This window comes from Phragmites australis, chromosome 7 (assembly GCF_958298935.1).
Source record: "Phragmites australis chromosome 7, lpPhrAust1.1, whole genome shotgun sequence".
In the NCBI taxonomy this organism is placed as follows: domain Eukaryota; kingdom Viridiplantae; phylum Streptophyta; class Magnoliopsida; order Poales; family Poaceae; genus Phragmites; species Phragmites australis.
Genome location: NC_084927.1, coordinates 26,288,250 through 26,303,452, shown reverse-complemented (window position 1 = coordinate 26,303,452; position 15,203 = coordinate 26,288,250). Strand labels below are relative to the sequence as shown.

Here is a 15,203-nt window from a genome sequence, read left to right as displayed (position 1 = left end):
AAACTACACGTATGATTTTTATGTTTTAAAATTAAATATTTTAGAAGCTATTAATAATTAAAAATTTAACCGGACCTTGATCAAGAGTATAAGTATTTAAAACTGAAGGAGTATCATAGTTCATTTTTTTAATCTAAGCAAGTAAGTTCAGATCAGATTACGTACCATTTTACAGTGAACATTGTGTAGTTAGTTTAATTGCCAATTGACTTCTGAACCAAGCTTCCACGAACGAGGAAGGCGTGCAGAATCAGATGGATTTTCTTTCCACTATCGCAAGAGACGTGAGGCCATCTCCAGCAGAGTAGGCATTTCTGCAGATCCGGCTGCTATCCGGCTGCTACAGTGATTTTGCGGGTGGGTACTGTAGCAGCTGCAGCAGAGTCGTATCCGGTGCTACAATACTGCGGAGAGAGGAAACGTACCAGCAACTTTGCGGAACTACTGTAGCAACACTGCTCACAGAGCCTGGCAGTAGGCCCGGACGCAGAAACCAATGTATGTACTGTACCAGTACTGTATCATTTCTGTTCACAGAGGCTGACAGCGGACCCGAGAAAGAAAAAAAAGGAGTAGAAGTTAGAAAATAACGTAGCTGATGGAGATGAAAAAATAAGGGATACTATAATAGTGATAGAATATATTATAATAGTATTTTGACAATGAAAATTTAAGATAGCTGCTGGAGATGACTGATCTCGATTAAAAAAAAAAAAGAGAGACGTGACCTCGACTCCGAAGCCGCGAAACGTGCGAGCTTGTCGATCATGCTAGCTAGATGATCTGATGATAATGAAGCTTGTCTCACCAAACCGGCAGGCGGCATCCACTTGGTCGCGTCGTGCCACAAGTTTCGGCGCCAGCCGCCCGACACGCCGCGCCACCGTGCGCCCCTCCTGTCCCCCCTGCATCGCTCTCACGGCTCACGCCTCTAAATGCACCCCAAAACCTCATCGATCGAGCCCAACCCGATCAGATCGTCGCCCGCAGGATGGTGCAGGTCCCGGTGGTCGATCTGCGCCTGGCCGGCGCGGCGCCGGAGGAGTCCGCGCGGCTGCGGGGCGCGTGCGAGCGGCTGGGCTGCTTCCGCGTGTCCGGCCACGGCGTGCCCGCGGAGCTCCAGGCCGAGATGAAGGCCGCCGTGCGCGCGCTCTTCGACCTCCCCGACGACGCCAAGCGCCGCAACACCGACATCATCGCCGGCAGCGGATACGTCGCTCCCAGCCCCGCCAACCCGCTCTACGAGGCCTTAGGGCTCCTCGACGCCGCGGCGCCCGCCGACGTCGACGCCTTCTGCGCGCGCCTCGACGCGCCGCCCCACGTCAGGTGACGGGCGTACTTTCTCGATCCATTTCCGTGGGGATTTGGGAACCCGCCTTAATTTGTGTCTCGAGGAACGCGATTTGGCGCAGGGAGACCATCAAGACCTACGCCGAGAGGATGCACGGCCTGATCGTGGACGTCGCCGGCAAGCTGGCCTCGAGCCTGGGACTGGAGGAGCAGTCGTTCCAGGATTGGCCGTGCCAGTTCCGCATGAACAGGTACAACTACACGCAGGACACCGTGGGCTCCCCCGGCGTGCAGATCCACACGGATTCGGGCTTCCTCACCGTGCTCCAGGAGGACGAGTGCGTCGGCGGCCTCGAGGTGCTGGACCCCGCCACCGGCGAGTTCGTGCCCGTGGACACCGTCGCGGGCTCGTTCCTCGTCAACATGGGCGACGTCGCCACGGTACCATCTCTGCACACTTCTTGGCAGATTCGTGCCGTCTCGGTGATCAGAGCCTGACGACCCGTCTCGATCTCGATTTCAGGCGTGGAGCAACGGGAGGCTGCACAACGTGAAGCATCGGGTGCAGTGCGTCGCGCCGGTGCCGCGCATCTCTATCGCCATGTTCCTGCTCGCGCCCAAGGATGACAGGGTGTGCGCGCCGGAGAAGTTCGTGGACGCGGACCACCCGCGCCGGTTCAAGGCGTTCAACTACGACGACTACCGCAGGCTCCGGCTCTCCACCGGCGAGCACGCCGGCGAGGCGCTCGCGCGGCTGGCGGCGTGACGTCGCCAGATGCTGGACTGCGAACGGGAAGCTAGCTGTTGATACGCATTAGGCTTATGACTAGTAGTATTGTCTAAGCCTTTTAAGCCGTTCAAATAGCTCAGAACTTGTGACAAAAACGGTTTCTTCGAGCTATGTGAACTGTTACAGATTCTTATAAATAAAATCTTGTGTTACGCACGAGCACTGTATATGGAAGAACAGAAGATGCTAGATAGCTAAAGCTGATTCAGAAGGAAACAAATAAGAATAATATGGTTAATAACTATGGAACATGCTTTATTGCAATCGGCTGATATTTCAGTTCTTACCGATGATCGTTCGATCTGCATCCCACTATCAAGTTCCTTCTTCTTCCTCCGGCCTGGGCTCGGGCTCTCTCTCTCTCTTCATCCTTGCGCCACCTCACTCGCTCGCTAGCTCCGTCCTCTAACGATACACTAGCCGTTAGATTCATGGACCGTCGGCCACCGTTTCGCTAGCATTGCCAGGCAGTCTATTTGCCTTCCCCACCGCCAGCACCACCCACCATGGATCCTCTATCCCTGCAGGCGGCAGCCAGTAGTGTTGGAATATCCTCCTTTGATCCAACCGAGCAAAACTATTGAACTTGATAGCTGTGCTATCGAACTGATATAGCACAGCTCTCAGGTTCGATAGCTCTGCTCGGCTAGATCATATTAGTATATTCCAACGCCCTCCAGCACGGTCGCACCTCATTACCCTGCCCAACGTCCGTGGCCACTATCGAGTCAGGCCTGCCTCCCAGGCTTCCCTCTAAGCGAAAACCCCGCCACCGCTTATCTTGTTTGCACCGTTGGCCGTAATCTTGTAAATTTTAGTCAACTACACCCTAGGAAGAGTGAACATGTATAGCTAGTAAATTGCAGTATCTTTTCAAGTAAATTTGTATTTTAATTGGAAAATATAAACTTTATAAAAAAAACTTGTAAGATGTTAGATCCGTCCAAATCGCACTTGGCTTAATCAATAGTGCCGTTTATTTATAAAGTTAAGAGTTAGCACGCACCCATCATTTGACGTGTCAAGTGCTAACAATTATCTAAAGACATCTATTGCAGCCACTATTCGATTAAAATAAGAGCAATTTTAACCGTTATGATATATGCTCAACAAAGTCTAATATCACATCATATACCATTCACAATATAGTTTCATGACAAAATATAAATAAAGTGTGAAGACTTTAACTTATATTACATATCATGTTCACGTTTTCAATTTCTACTTACTATTAGAGTTTTCATACGCATCGAAAAGATATAATAAAATAAAAGGCCATTGCCCATAAGGCATCACCGGGATTAACTCAGATATTCCTCCTCTACTCCTGCCAATCTGTACACAAGTTCATCATTACCTGCATCAACTTAAAGGCAGTACCCTGAGCACGAAGGTATTCACAAAACTTACACAATATGGGTATATACTATCTCGACTTCAAAAATAATGCATTTAGTTGAATAGTAAGAAATATCCACATAGTTAAGCTGATTTAGCGTAAAACACTTTAACCAATATGAGGACATAAATAGCTAGTATTGATCCTCGAGGATCATAATCTCCAAGTAATGTAAACTTATTCAACTCAACTAAGCATCAGCAGATATTTCTCCTTAAAAACCCACATGCTCTCCATTTTTCCAAACTAAATTAAATTCTACGATGATATCTAATGCACATTAAGCGTGCTCATAACTGAGAGTGTGACCATTCGAATTGATCTTACACCTTGCAGGGGAGTACTTCTTTACTCACTGATAATTCATGTGACAACAGTTCACGTACATACCTCGAATATTTGTTCTCGTGCTCAAGCCTGCGGGAGTACCTAGGTCCATGCTCGGAAACCCTACGAGTATCTTACAAGTACAACTCACACCCTGGACGGATGAGTCAAATAAACATAGTGTCATACGATACTTAGCTTATCCTTACCATATTCAGACACGTGATTGTACGGAAAAGTGCTTAAGTCAATGATACCAACGATCGGTGTTTAAACGATGCAAATGGTCTATGGCACTCGGGTCTCCACTCCCAAACTGCTTCTAACACCGACCACATCTTGTCTTAATTTCTATGCCACCTGAGTCTCCTCTCACATACTACCCCTAACACTGCTCACATCTAGTCTCAACCAACTCATCATCCTAACTTTTCGTTCCTTTAAAACAATTGCTGAAGCCTGATAGTTCACGAACGATGGATGTTACATCGCTGGACTTATACTGGTGACCTATGCATTGCCAAATATTTCAAACTTCTTTTAAGTTGGAGTTAGCATGGTTATACCCATGTTACAAGGATGGAGGTCATTAATTCACCAAAACATGCATCTAGGACTTATAGTAATATCTAGCAAGTTGACCAATAATTCATCAAAATATAGGATTGACATGATATATGCTTGCCTAGTGCTTCCTACACTTCTCTCACGAACTCCTCTGGTTCATTCTCGGGTTCAAACACGCGATTCTCTAAAGCATTAGTTTAGTAAGTATAAAAAACATGCGATGAAAGAAGCTTCATAATGCACGACAAGCATTGGAGATGCAATGCATTATGAGTCTATAGCATTGATGATTTCTTAAATTGGATTATTGCTAATTGTTTAACATTTTTCAGGATTAATTAAGCTTAAATCAAAGCTCAACCCTAATCAAAAATTTAGTTAAGTACAACATGAGGGTGAATATTTTTAATGAACAGGGTGTAAAATAAAAAGATTAACAAAATCGTTTTTACCAATTTTGGACTTACCAAAATTAATTATGAATTATTAAAGCTTAAACACATTTCATTAACTAAAGAAATTTTAGTACATATTTCATGGCTCCTAGCATTTTTAATAAGTAGAGCATGATCATACAAAGCTAAAAAAATTAGTTTCACTATTTTTGGAGCTATATTTAATTTACTATACATTTTACAAGGTTCAGCCGAATTAACAATGTGAGAATAATTTCATTTCACAATCTCCGAATTAACTAGATTAAACAAAACCCTAAAATCCTTTTTACACCTGACGTTAGCTAGCCACACCCATGGAAGTGGGGCTAAGGTGCTCTGACCGGGTCAAAATCGACACACAGCCATGGCGCGCAAAGTGCTGCCATGGTTGGCGACTCGGCCTAGCCTCACCGGCAGTGAGTGGTGTGACGTCACGGTCTAGGAAGAGTAGCAGGAGCATTAGCACACGCACGCAGATTCATTCGAGGCACATGTGGACGATGGCGATGACCGAAAGGCGGCCAAACATGATACGCGGTAGTGGTTGGACTACGGTGGCTCGGTCCTGACACGCCGGTGGTGAATGGCTGCTCAAATGGCTCGGCCGAGGGCACCTAAGGCATCTACGCGGGCATGCAAACTCGACGGTGTGCTTCTTGGCCGATGGGCCCGGCCAGAAGATAGCTAGCGGCGAGCACAGAAGGGCGGCAACGCTCGGCTCCGGTGGAGAGCTGCGCCGGCGTCTGGCTAAAGGAAAATCGACACACGCACAAGGAAAAGAAGAGTGAGGGGAAGCTCACCACGGTTCAAATTGGAAAATAGAGCAGTGACATGGTGGTTCGACGGTAAGTGGCGGAAGGAGATCGTCATAGATGAGGAAGACACCGTTGCCGAGCTCGATTCGCATGGGAGACGTCGGGATCCTATTGGAGAAGCCTCGAGTGACCTTCCTCCGTGCTCTTCTCGATGTAGGCTGGGCTAATCGGGGCTCGAGTGTGGCATATTTGGCAAGTGGTGCGTGCTGCTCGGTGTGCTACGCTTTGCTCTGTGTCCAACCGAGTGGGAGGGAGAAGAGAGAGTGATGAGAGAGAGGGAGAGACCAAGGGAGGCGAGGGATAAGGCCGGGCTCGCTTGGTCAGAGAAGGTGCCGCTGATGTCATGGCTCAGTGGCTAGCCTCCTTTGTCAACAATGGCGGCTGCTAGAGAGGTGGATAGAGAAGGTCGGTGGAGAGGATGAAGAGTGTGCAGGAGTGAACAATGATGGACAGGAAGCAAAAGATCTCCCTCCTTTCTCTAATCTAATGGGAGACCTTCTCAAGCTCCAAAAATTGTGGATAATTTTTGTGGGATACTATAATTCATATGCAACCCATTTTAACTAGTTTGACCCAAAAAGATTGAGCAAAAATTAAATGAAAATTCTTCAAAGTTGCAACCTTTTCTAACTTACTCTGATTTTTAAGGCCTCAAATTAAATCTCAAAAAATATAGCAAAATTCACTAATATTCTTCATATGCCATGGACTAAATTTTAAAATTATTTTAAACCCTAGGTTACATAGAAATTTTATGAGTTCCTTCACATTGCATCACTTCCCATTAATCTTAACAATTTATGTTTAATTTTAACTACATTCAGTTACTTGCTCCAAACTTCAATTATGATGCTAATGATGCTCATGAATACTTAACGACATGTTTAAGAATTTTAGGATGTCACATAAGTATATTACAATTAGCCTTTTATTCAAAATTAGTAAACTCGCATGTGGAATCCAGTGCCTATATTAAGGGACAAATACCAAATAATCCACATCACATACTCAAGGTCTGCAGCGTACTCACCTTCAAACTCAACCTCCTCCTCGTCCCCTTCATCAACAGGGTGCACGGTGGTGATAGGGGCGTCAACCTCTCGGCTATGGCCACCTCATTGCTTGTCGAGATCGGAGGCGCCGTGCAACAGCTCAAAGTCTTTGTCGCAAGAGATCCGTGCGTCGGTTGAAGCAGAAGGAGATTAATTACTAGATAGAATGAGACATTTTGTATGAAAGGCAAATAATTAATAATTAATAGTATTTTTAGAAGAAAAATAGGTATAACTTTATATAGTGACTAGTCCATCAACTCAGATGGATAATAAAGATCATCTAAAACTACTTAAGGCCCTCTCCAACAGGATCTGCAAATTTGAGGATTATAGTGCTACAGTACTTTGCGGGGTACTGTAGCATTAAAAATTCGTCTTCAACAGAGTCTGTATCTAATGATACAGTACTACTACCGTGTTAGGGATAGGGGATGCTGCAATAGTGATAGGGGATACTGTAATAGTATTTTGAGGATGAAAATTTAAGGTAGCTGTTAGAGATGGTCTAACAATAAATTATATAGGTGTATAGATATAGAAAAAAAAATCAATCAACCTGATAAAAGAAGGTCCCTCTTACCGGTCGCCACACCTGGCTGACGTACTGAACCCGTCCAGATCAATTGCAGTCCCACTCATCCAACCCCACCGCAGAAGCAGCACCGCAGGCCGCACGGCGATGCTCTCCTCCGTCGCCTTGTCGCCACTCCGCGCATCCCCTACCCGCGCCGCCGCTCGCCGGAGCGCCGCGGCGACCATCATCACGATGCGGGACCGAAACTACCGTACTCTAAATACAACTATACATCTAATGACTATCCTACCATGTTGAAACAAATATTTATAATATACTACAAAAGACATAAAAGTCTCATTTTCTGATTACCTTGCTAAACACTAGATCTCATATAATGTAACTACTGTTATATCGTTAAACCCTAGATCTAGTGGTATTTTAATTACTAATAAAAACATAACTCTAGAAAAATTACCAAAAACTGAGATCCAAAATCCGCAGATCAAAAACAGTATGGCTTCGCCGCGCTGCCTCTCTCTCCTCCCGTCCCCCTCTCTTCCTTTTTTTTGAATTTAAATGCCTATTTTGACTCATTTTCAGCTTTTCTATAATGTGTTGGGTGGGAGAGGGGTGCGCGGCAGGGGGAGAGGGGCACAACCGCCGCTGTGAGGGCGGCAAGGGCGCTAACTCAAAGGGCGGTAAGGGGCGATACGGGCTCTACGCTCGAGGAGTGAGGCCTACCGGCCCTCTTAGAGTGCGGTAAGGTCTAACCGCCTTCTGAGAGCACGGTAAGAGATATCCGTGCCACCATAACATGTTTGCCGCCCTCTAAAAAGGTTGAGAATGGTATGCGTTTATTTATACACAATCTTTTCATCATAGGTCTATTTATTTAAATATTAATATAAGAACAAAATTATCGTAAATGCTCACGAGAACAAAATTGTGAGAGATCGGAGTACACGTATGCATGCTTGCGTTAATATATGCTAGCTAGGTAGAGATACTCTCTCAATTAGCTGTATCTGCATGCCTATATACAACTTGCTGCGTGCAGCTCTAGTTAGTCACCAGGACATGCAACAGGTAGTTTACAGCCGTAGTACCTATCTGCTCGTAGGTGCTAGCACCATAGCATAAACATTGCTACTGTAATTGGTAGCATGAACGGTCGGATTTTGTGATGGTGATGATTAGGTGCACGCTGGAGCCACCCCTGTATTGTGCTATGGAGCCAGACTCATCGATCGCCAGAGCGAGCGGGGACTTTTTCATATTTCAAACGTGCGATCTCAGTAAGGGTCGGATCCATTTGATGTGGAGTAGAAACTACAGAGGAGAACAACTAGCGACGAAAACTCTTATGGCAATGGCTGACGCCTGTTCTCGATTGAAGCTGCGGGTATATGGAACGCCTTCGAGTTGTGGTTCCACGAAACACAGAAAACTAGACTGTCTGGACAGAAGAAAATACGAAAAAGCCAGACAATCAAATAGACTAGGCATGCAGGCATGTCAGTTGATTTTTTATGGACAAGGAACCAAGCCACCTACGTCATACTATGCAGAATATTAGGCCTACCTGCTATTTTAGACCTAGTTCTATCTGTTATCGTGCTAATTATTAGACATACATATTATACACAGGTACATAAAGAGGGATTCCTCGGTTTTAGAGGCCCGGAGCGGCCGCCCCACTTGACCCCTCATGGCCAACCCTGCGCGCTATGTATAATAACTAATACGAGTATCTCTCAGTATAAAAAAGTGACTACCTGAAAATAAAAAAAACATTTAGATATGCGGGTAATAGTTTATATATCGTGCTACCAAAAAATATTGAACTTTAAAAAAAATTGATGAAATAAACTATTTATAAATATAAACAAATATATTTATGAACATGATATAATGTTTATAGTCATGCTTATTTTGTATGTGGCTGTGATGGTGGGGGCTAACCGAATCCAACTTTGACAATTCCGCCAGGCGTCTCCGGCGTATTCCCTCATGCGACGGCGGCTCTTATGGCGTATCCTCTAGCGATTGGCTAATCTAGCAGCTCGAGCGTCAACCCACATATTCGTTGCTGGCCTTTGCCACATCTATAAATTCCTTTCTATTCCTTTTTATTCTAGCGTGTAGATCTGGAGAGATGGCAAGCACACTTTCCCAAAGGGCACACAAATTATGAGTAGGAAGATTAATCAAGGTATGCGCCAACAAATTGGCAGCTCCTTGTCGATTTGGCCTTCACAGTGCCATGGTATATTAGTTTGACTGCCAATTGTCTTTTCAACCAAGCAATTGATTACCAATCACTTTGTTCATGAACCTGCAGCTAGAAGCATGTAACCTGTTTGATCACTTCTATTGAACATACTTCCTTTTCATATTCCCCTATCCATATACAACTCGGATGTATGTTCTTCTCTCTATCGAAGCATGAAACAGCCACCATGCCTACTCTTTTTTATTACTTTTCCTATTCTATAATTTAGATAGTACAATACTCCCTCCAATTTTAAATACTTGACGTTTTTTTTTGATTTTTTACAGTTTTTAATGTGCAATTTTGACCATCATTTTTATCAGAATATAGTTATAAGATATAATAAATATATTATATTATGAAACTAATTTTCAAAAAATCTAAACATATAATTTTTATGTTTTAAAATTAAATATTTTGGAAGCTATTAATGAGTAAAAGTTTAATCGGATCTTGATCAAGAGTATAAGTATTTAAACCTGAAGGAGTATCATAGTTCATTTTTTTAATCTAAGCAAGTAAGTTCAGATCAGATTGCGTACCATTTTACAGTGAACATTGTGTAGTTAGTTTAATTGCCAATTGACTTCTGAACCAAGCTGCCACGAACGACGAAGGCGTGCAGAATCAGATGGATTTTCTTTCCACTATCGCAAGAGACGTGACCTCGATTCCGAAGCCGCGAAACGTGCGAGCTTATCGATCATGCTAGGTAGATGATCTGATGATAATGAAGCGTGTCTCACCAAACCGGCAGGCGGCATCCACTTGGTCGCGTCGTGCCATGTTAGGGACGATCTAGCGCGGAGGAGCGATCGGCGAGGATAGGAAAGCAGCCATCAGCTTAGCAGAAGAACGAGCGGGAAGAAGAAGAAGAACGGCGGGAGGAAGCAGGCAGCTGTATTACGTTTTCAGAGTGCTGTATGTTTATCCATATCCCTCCCTCCCCTCTGTTCCACACTATATAGCTATCCTATTACAGGGCCTTGGGCCTAGATGTTCACTGGGTCCATTCCTCTCCGAATACCTTCGCATTGGGCTTCCTCTTTCTTGTTTGCTTGGCGCGTGTATAGATCGTTGCTGGCCCGACTGTAACATCCCCTCCTCCTTTGCAACCTGCTTGACCCCAAGCAGGTGCATGAGGGAACTCTTGGCGCAGAGGCTCGGCATCCTCCCAAGTGGCGAGTTCTGCTGGCGACGCTGACCACTTGACGAGAACCTGAGTGATGGAAGAAGCCCCGCGTGTGACCATTCGCCGCTGCAAGATGCGCTCCGGTATCTGCAAAGTCATGTCAGTTGAAGGCAAAGGAGATACACTCGGAGGCTTACGGCCGATCGCAGGCTTCAACTGGGACACATGAAAGACTGGGTGAATGCTGCTTGAGGATGGCAACTCCAATTTGTAAGCCACTGGACTGATTTTGTCGACAATACGAAATGGTCCAAAGAATTTGAACGATAATTTGTGACTGGCACGGACTGCGACTGAAGACTGAACATAGGGCTGTAATTTTAAGAATACCCAATCACCAATGTCAAATTGCCGTTCTGATCTACGTTTGTCCGCTTGGGCTTTCATCCTCTGTTGAGCTCGTAGGAGATGCTGATGCAATAGACGGTCCATTAACTTGCGTTCATTAAGCCAGGAGGTAAGATCAACAACTGGGCAACTGTGGCCATCCTCAATGCCGAGATGTCTCGGTTGGACGCCGTAAAGAACCTCAAATGGGGACTTATTGAGTGTGGAGTGGAAGCTTGTATTGTACCAATACTCGGCCTGCGAAATCCATTGAGTCCATTTGGTGGGGCAAGAGCTGACGAAACAGCGCAGGTAGGTCTCAACACATTGATTTAATCTCTCGGTTTGTCCGTCCGTCTGGGGGTGGTAGGCTGAACTCATCCGAAGTTTGGTGCCCGCAAGCTTGAAGAGTTCTTGCCAGAAATGACTTGTGAAGATGCGGTCACGATCGGAGATAATCGACAGGGGCAGACCATGGAGTTTGTAAATGGAATCCAGAAAAATGCGAGCAATCTGTGGTGCTGAAAATGGATGCGTCAGTGGAACAAAATGGCCATACCGAGAGAATTTGTCGATGACAACAAGTAATGCGTTGAAGCGGCCAGAACGCGGTAAACCTTCAACGAAATCCATGGAGATGATCTGCCAAGATTGAGTGGGCACTGGCAAGGGTTGAAGGAGCCCCGGGTACTTGGAGCGATCTGGTTTGGCTTGTTGGCACACAGTGCAACTCTGCACAAATTGCTGAACTTGAGATTTCATCCCTTTCCACGCAAAAAGCTGCTTGATGCGGCGGTAAGTCACTGGAAAGCCTGAGTGACCACCGAGAGCACTGCTGTGAAGAGCTGTGATGATCTGTAGCTGAACTGTCTGATCATTACCAAGCCAAATGCGTTTCTTGTAACGAATGACTCCTTGGTGAAGAGTATAAGGGCCTTCAGTGGATGGGTGAGTTGTCAAAGTGACCAACAAATTTTGAGCTTCCGGATCTTGCTTATAACTGGTGATAACATCCAGCAACCAACTGGGCTGACAAGATGAAATAGCATGGAGCTCTTGCTGTGGGTGTTGGATGCGGGAAAGGGCATCTGCTACTTTATTTTCGGTACCCTTCCTGTATATGATCTTGTATTGTAAGCCCAAAAGCTTAGTGAAAACTTTTTGCTGCCAAGCAGTGTGTAATCTTTGCTCATTCAAATGGGAGAGGCTGGAATGGTCTGTATATATGACAAATTCACCATGTTGGAGATAGGGGCGCCACTGCTCCACAGCTAATAAGATGGCCAAATACTCCTTCTCGTAGGTGGACAGACCTCTGTTGCGAGCCCCTAATGATTTACTTACAAATGCAATGGGGTGACCGCCTTGCATGAGTACTGCTCCCACTCCAGCTTCACTGGCGTCAGTCTCCACCTGAAACTGCTTAGTAAAGTCAGGGAGGGCTAGGACTGGAGCCTCAATGAGAGCTTGTTGGAGAGTTTTGAAAGCAGTATCTGTGATGGAAGTCCAGATGAAAGGGACATTCTTCTTCAAGAGATCAGTTAAAGGCCGGCTGATGGAGCCAAATTGCCGGACGAACTTTCTGTAGTAACCGGCAAGGCCCAAAAAACTGCGCAATTCTTTGACATTTTGTGGTGTTGGCCATTGTTTGATCGCAGAAATCTTTGAGTCATCAGTTTGAACTCCCTTAGCACTGACCACATGCCCAAGGTATGCTATACTCGGCTGAGCAAAGGCACATTTAGACCTTTTAACGCGCCACTGAGCAATTCTCAGAAGGTGCAATACTTGCTGAAGATGCTGCACATGTTCCTCCAACGATTTGCTATACACTAATATGTCGTCGAAGAAGACTAAAACACATCTGCGCAGAAGTGGTGAGAGTGTGTTGTTCATGGCACCTTGGAAAGTGGCAGGAGCTCCCGAGAGGCCAAAAGGCATGACTAGAAACTCATAGTGGCCTGTATGGGTTTGAAAGGCGGTTTTAAATTCCTCCCCCACTGCCATTCTGATTTGATGGTAACCAGCACGTAAGTCCAGTTTGGAAAACCAACAAGCACCTACTAACTCATCCAAAAGCTCATCGATTATTGGGACTGGATAATTGCTTTTAGCAGTCAGTGCATTTAACTGGCGAAAATCAACACAAAAGCGCCAGCTGCCATCTTTCTTCTTCACCAACAGCACAGGAGATGAAAATGCACTAGTGCTAGGTTGGATAATACCTTGGTGGAGCATTTCCTGCACTTGTTGTTCCATTTCGGTTTTTAAGGTTGGGGAATATCTATATGGCCTGATACTGACAGGTTGGGCACCAGCAATGAGAGGAATTCGGTGATCACAATATCTTGCAGGAGGGAGACCTTGAGGATCAGCAAAAACATCCTCAAATTGCTGTAACAAAGCTTGAACAACCTGTGGTACCAAGGGTGGCTGAGTGATGTCAGTCTCTGGGCAAACTGCCATCAGGTGTACTTCTGAAGATGCCTGTTGTTCAGGTAAGAGGCCTTGCAATGTAACCCAAGAGCCATGATACTGGATTGTCATACATTTAGAACCCCAATGGATTTTCATGGGACTGAATTGCTCCAACCAGTCCATGCCCAAAATTGCATCATAATAAGGGAGAGGCAGCACCTTCAGGGAATGAGTGAAAGTAACACCCTGGATTGACCATGGCACATCTGTAATTTCCTGGAGGCATTCAATAACAGCACCATTGGCCACTTGAACTCGCAAAGGAAAGGGCAACTGACGAACCCCCTGAAGTTTCTGAGCAGTAGTAGTACTTATGAATGTATGAGAGCTGCCTGAATCAATGAGCATCAACATATCGATTCCTTGAATATTGAAACTTTCATTGTTTTGGGGGAGTCTTTGCCTGTGAATGCTGCACAAGATAAAGCCAACAGGGCCCCTTCTGGAGATTGGTCCTGTTGGTCAAAGTCCCAGGCATCTGCAGCAAACAAGTCCCAGAGTTCCTGAACTGCATGAAGTTGAACAGTGGAACGACATTTGTGATCTTTAGTCTATTTTTCAGCACACTGGTAACACAATCCCTTAGCCTTCCTGTAAGCACGGAGGGCAGCCATTTTATCTTCAGAATGTTGTTGATGGGCAGCCTCCAGGCCCCTTTGATCATGCACTGAAGTTGCTGGAACTTGCTTGGCAGGAGCAGGATAATGCTGAGTGGCTGAGCCCTTCAGTGGAAATCGTTGGTGAGATGACCAGTCAGACTTGTGAAAGTCACGACGCTTGGCTAGATCACCCACTTCTTCCTGCAATTGAGCAAGAGTGCAAGCAGTATCGAGGTCGATGGGACGCTGAACAAGAACAATAGACTTAATCTCATCTTTCAAACCATCAATAAAACGAGTAGTGTAGTAAAGAGGATCGGGAATCGAGTCATAAGCAGCTAGCTGGTCTACCAGTTCCACAAACTTATCACTATAATCCTTAACCGAACCAGTTTGGCGGATTTGGAACATTTGGCGCAACAACAGCTCGTGTTGATCGCGACCAAAACGTGCCTGGACCATGTCACAAAATTCCGGCCAACTCGCTGTGCGCACACGCCGTTCGATGGATTGCAACCAACGAGCCGCCACTCCCGTCAAGTGCATAGATGCAACCTTAGTCCACATGGATAGGTCTACAGAGAACATATCAAAATAGTTCTCACATCTATTCTGCCAGAGCTTGGGATGTTCGCCATCAAATTCGGGGAAGTTCATCTTAGGCAATTTGTGACTGGACAAATTCGAATTGAAGGATGCGCGAGCAGACGATTCAAACACGCGCGATGCAGGAGGGCCATGGGAAACAGCGAATGGAGTGGTACCTCTGACCGGGAGGTGTGAGAGGGTCGTGGCGGACCCAAACACAGGCTCCCGGTGATCGAAGTGGTCGCGGTGCCCATGGGGGCCGATGGCGGCGTCTCCAGCAGATGGGCGCTGGCCAGCCATCTCCGGTGAGGTCAGAATGCCGGAGGAAGCCACCGATTGGTCGATGACGACCCGATCGATATGCTTGCGCAGCACGCCCAACTCGAGTTGCAGTGCCTCGACCGCCGACGCGATTTGGGGCTTCCAAGCGTCGAGGGTGGTGATCGCTGCTTCAATTGGCTTGAACTTGTCAGTCAAGGTGGACTCGACCCCATCGATGCGCTTTTCAACGCCATCGAAACGATCGCCGAGCTGCTTGAACTCGTCGAGG

General features: G+C 45.9%; 1 protein-coding gene across 1 annotated transcript; it reads left to right on the top strand.

Moving 5' to 3' along the window:
* The first annotated feature begins 836 nt into the window (after positions 1–836).
* LOC133924414 (2-oxoglutarate-dependent dioxygenase DAO-like) lies at positions 837–2,236 on the top strand. Its single transcript, XM_062369931.1, has 3 exons — positions 837–1,326; positions 1,413–1,731; positions 1,814–2,236. The coding sequence occupies exons 1-3, from the start codon at positions 992–994 to the stop codon at positions 2,054–2,056; spliced, it is 897 nt and encodes a 298-aa protein (XP_062225915.1). The 5' UTR covers positions 837–991; the 3' UTR covers positions 2,057–2,236.
* Positions 2,237–15,203: the final 12,967 nt, after the last annotated feature.

Excerpts from the sequence above, each read along its gene's own strand:
- LOC133924414 (XM_062369931.1), top strand. The coding sequence starts at position 992 with ATGGTGCAGGTCCCGGTGGTCGATCTGCGCCTGGCCGGCGCGGCGCCG. Across the intron at positions 1,327-1,412 it reads GACGCGCCGCCCCACGTCAG|GGAGACCATCAAGACCTACG; the intron begins GTGACGGGCGTA and ends GATTTGGCGCAG. Across the intron at positions 1,732-1,813 it reads ACATGGGCGACGTCGCCACG|GCGTGGAGCAACGGGAGGCT; the intron begins GTACCATCTCTG and ends TCTCGATTTCAG.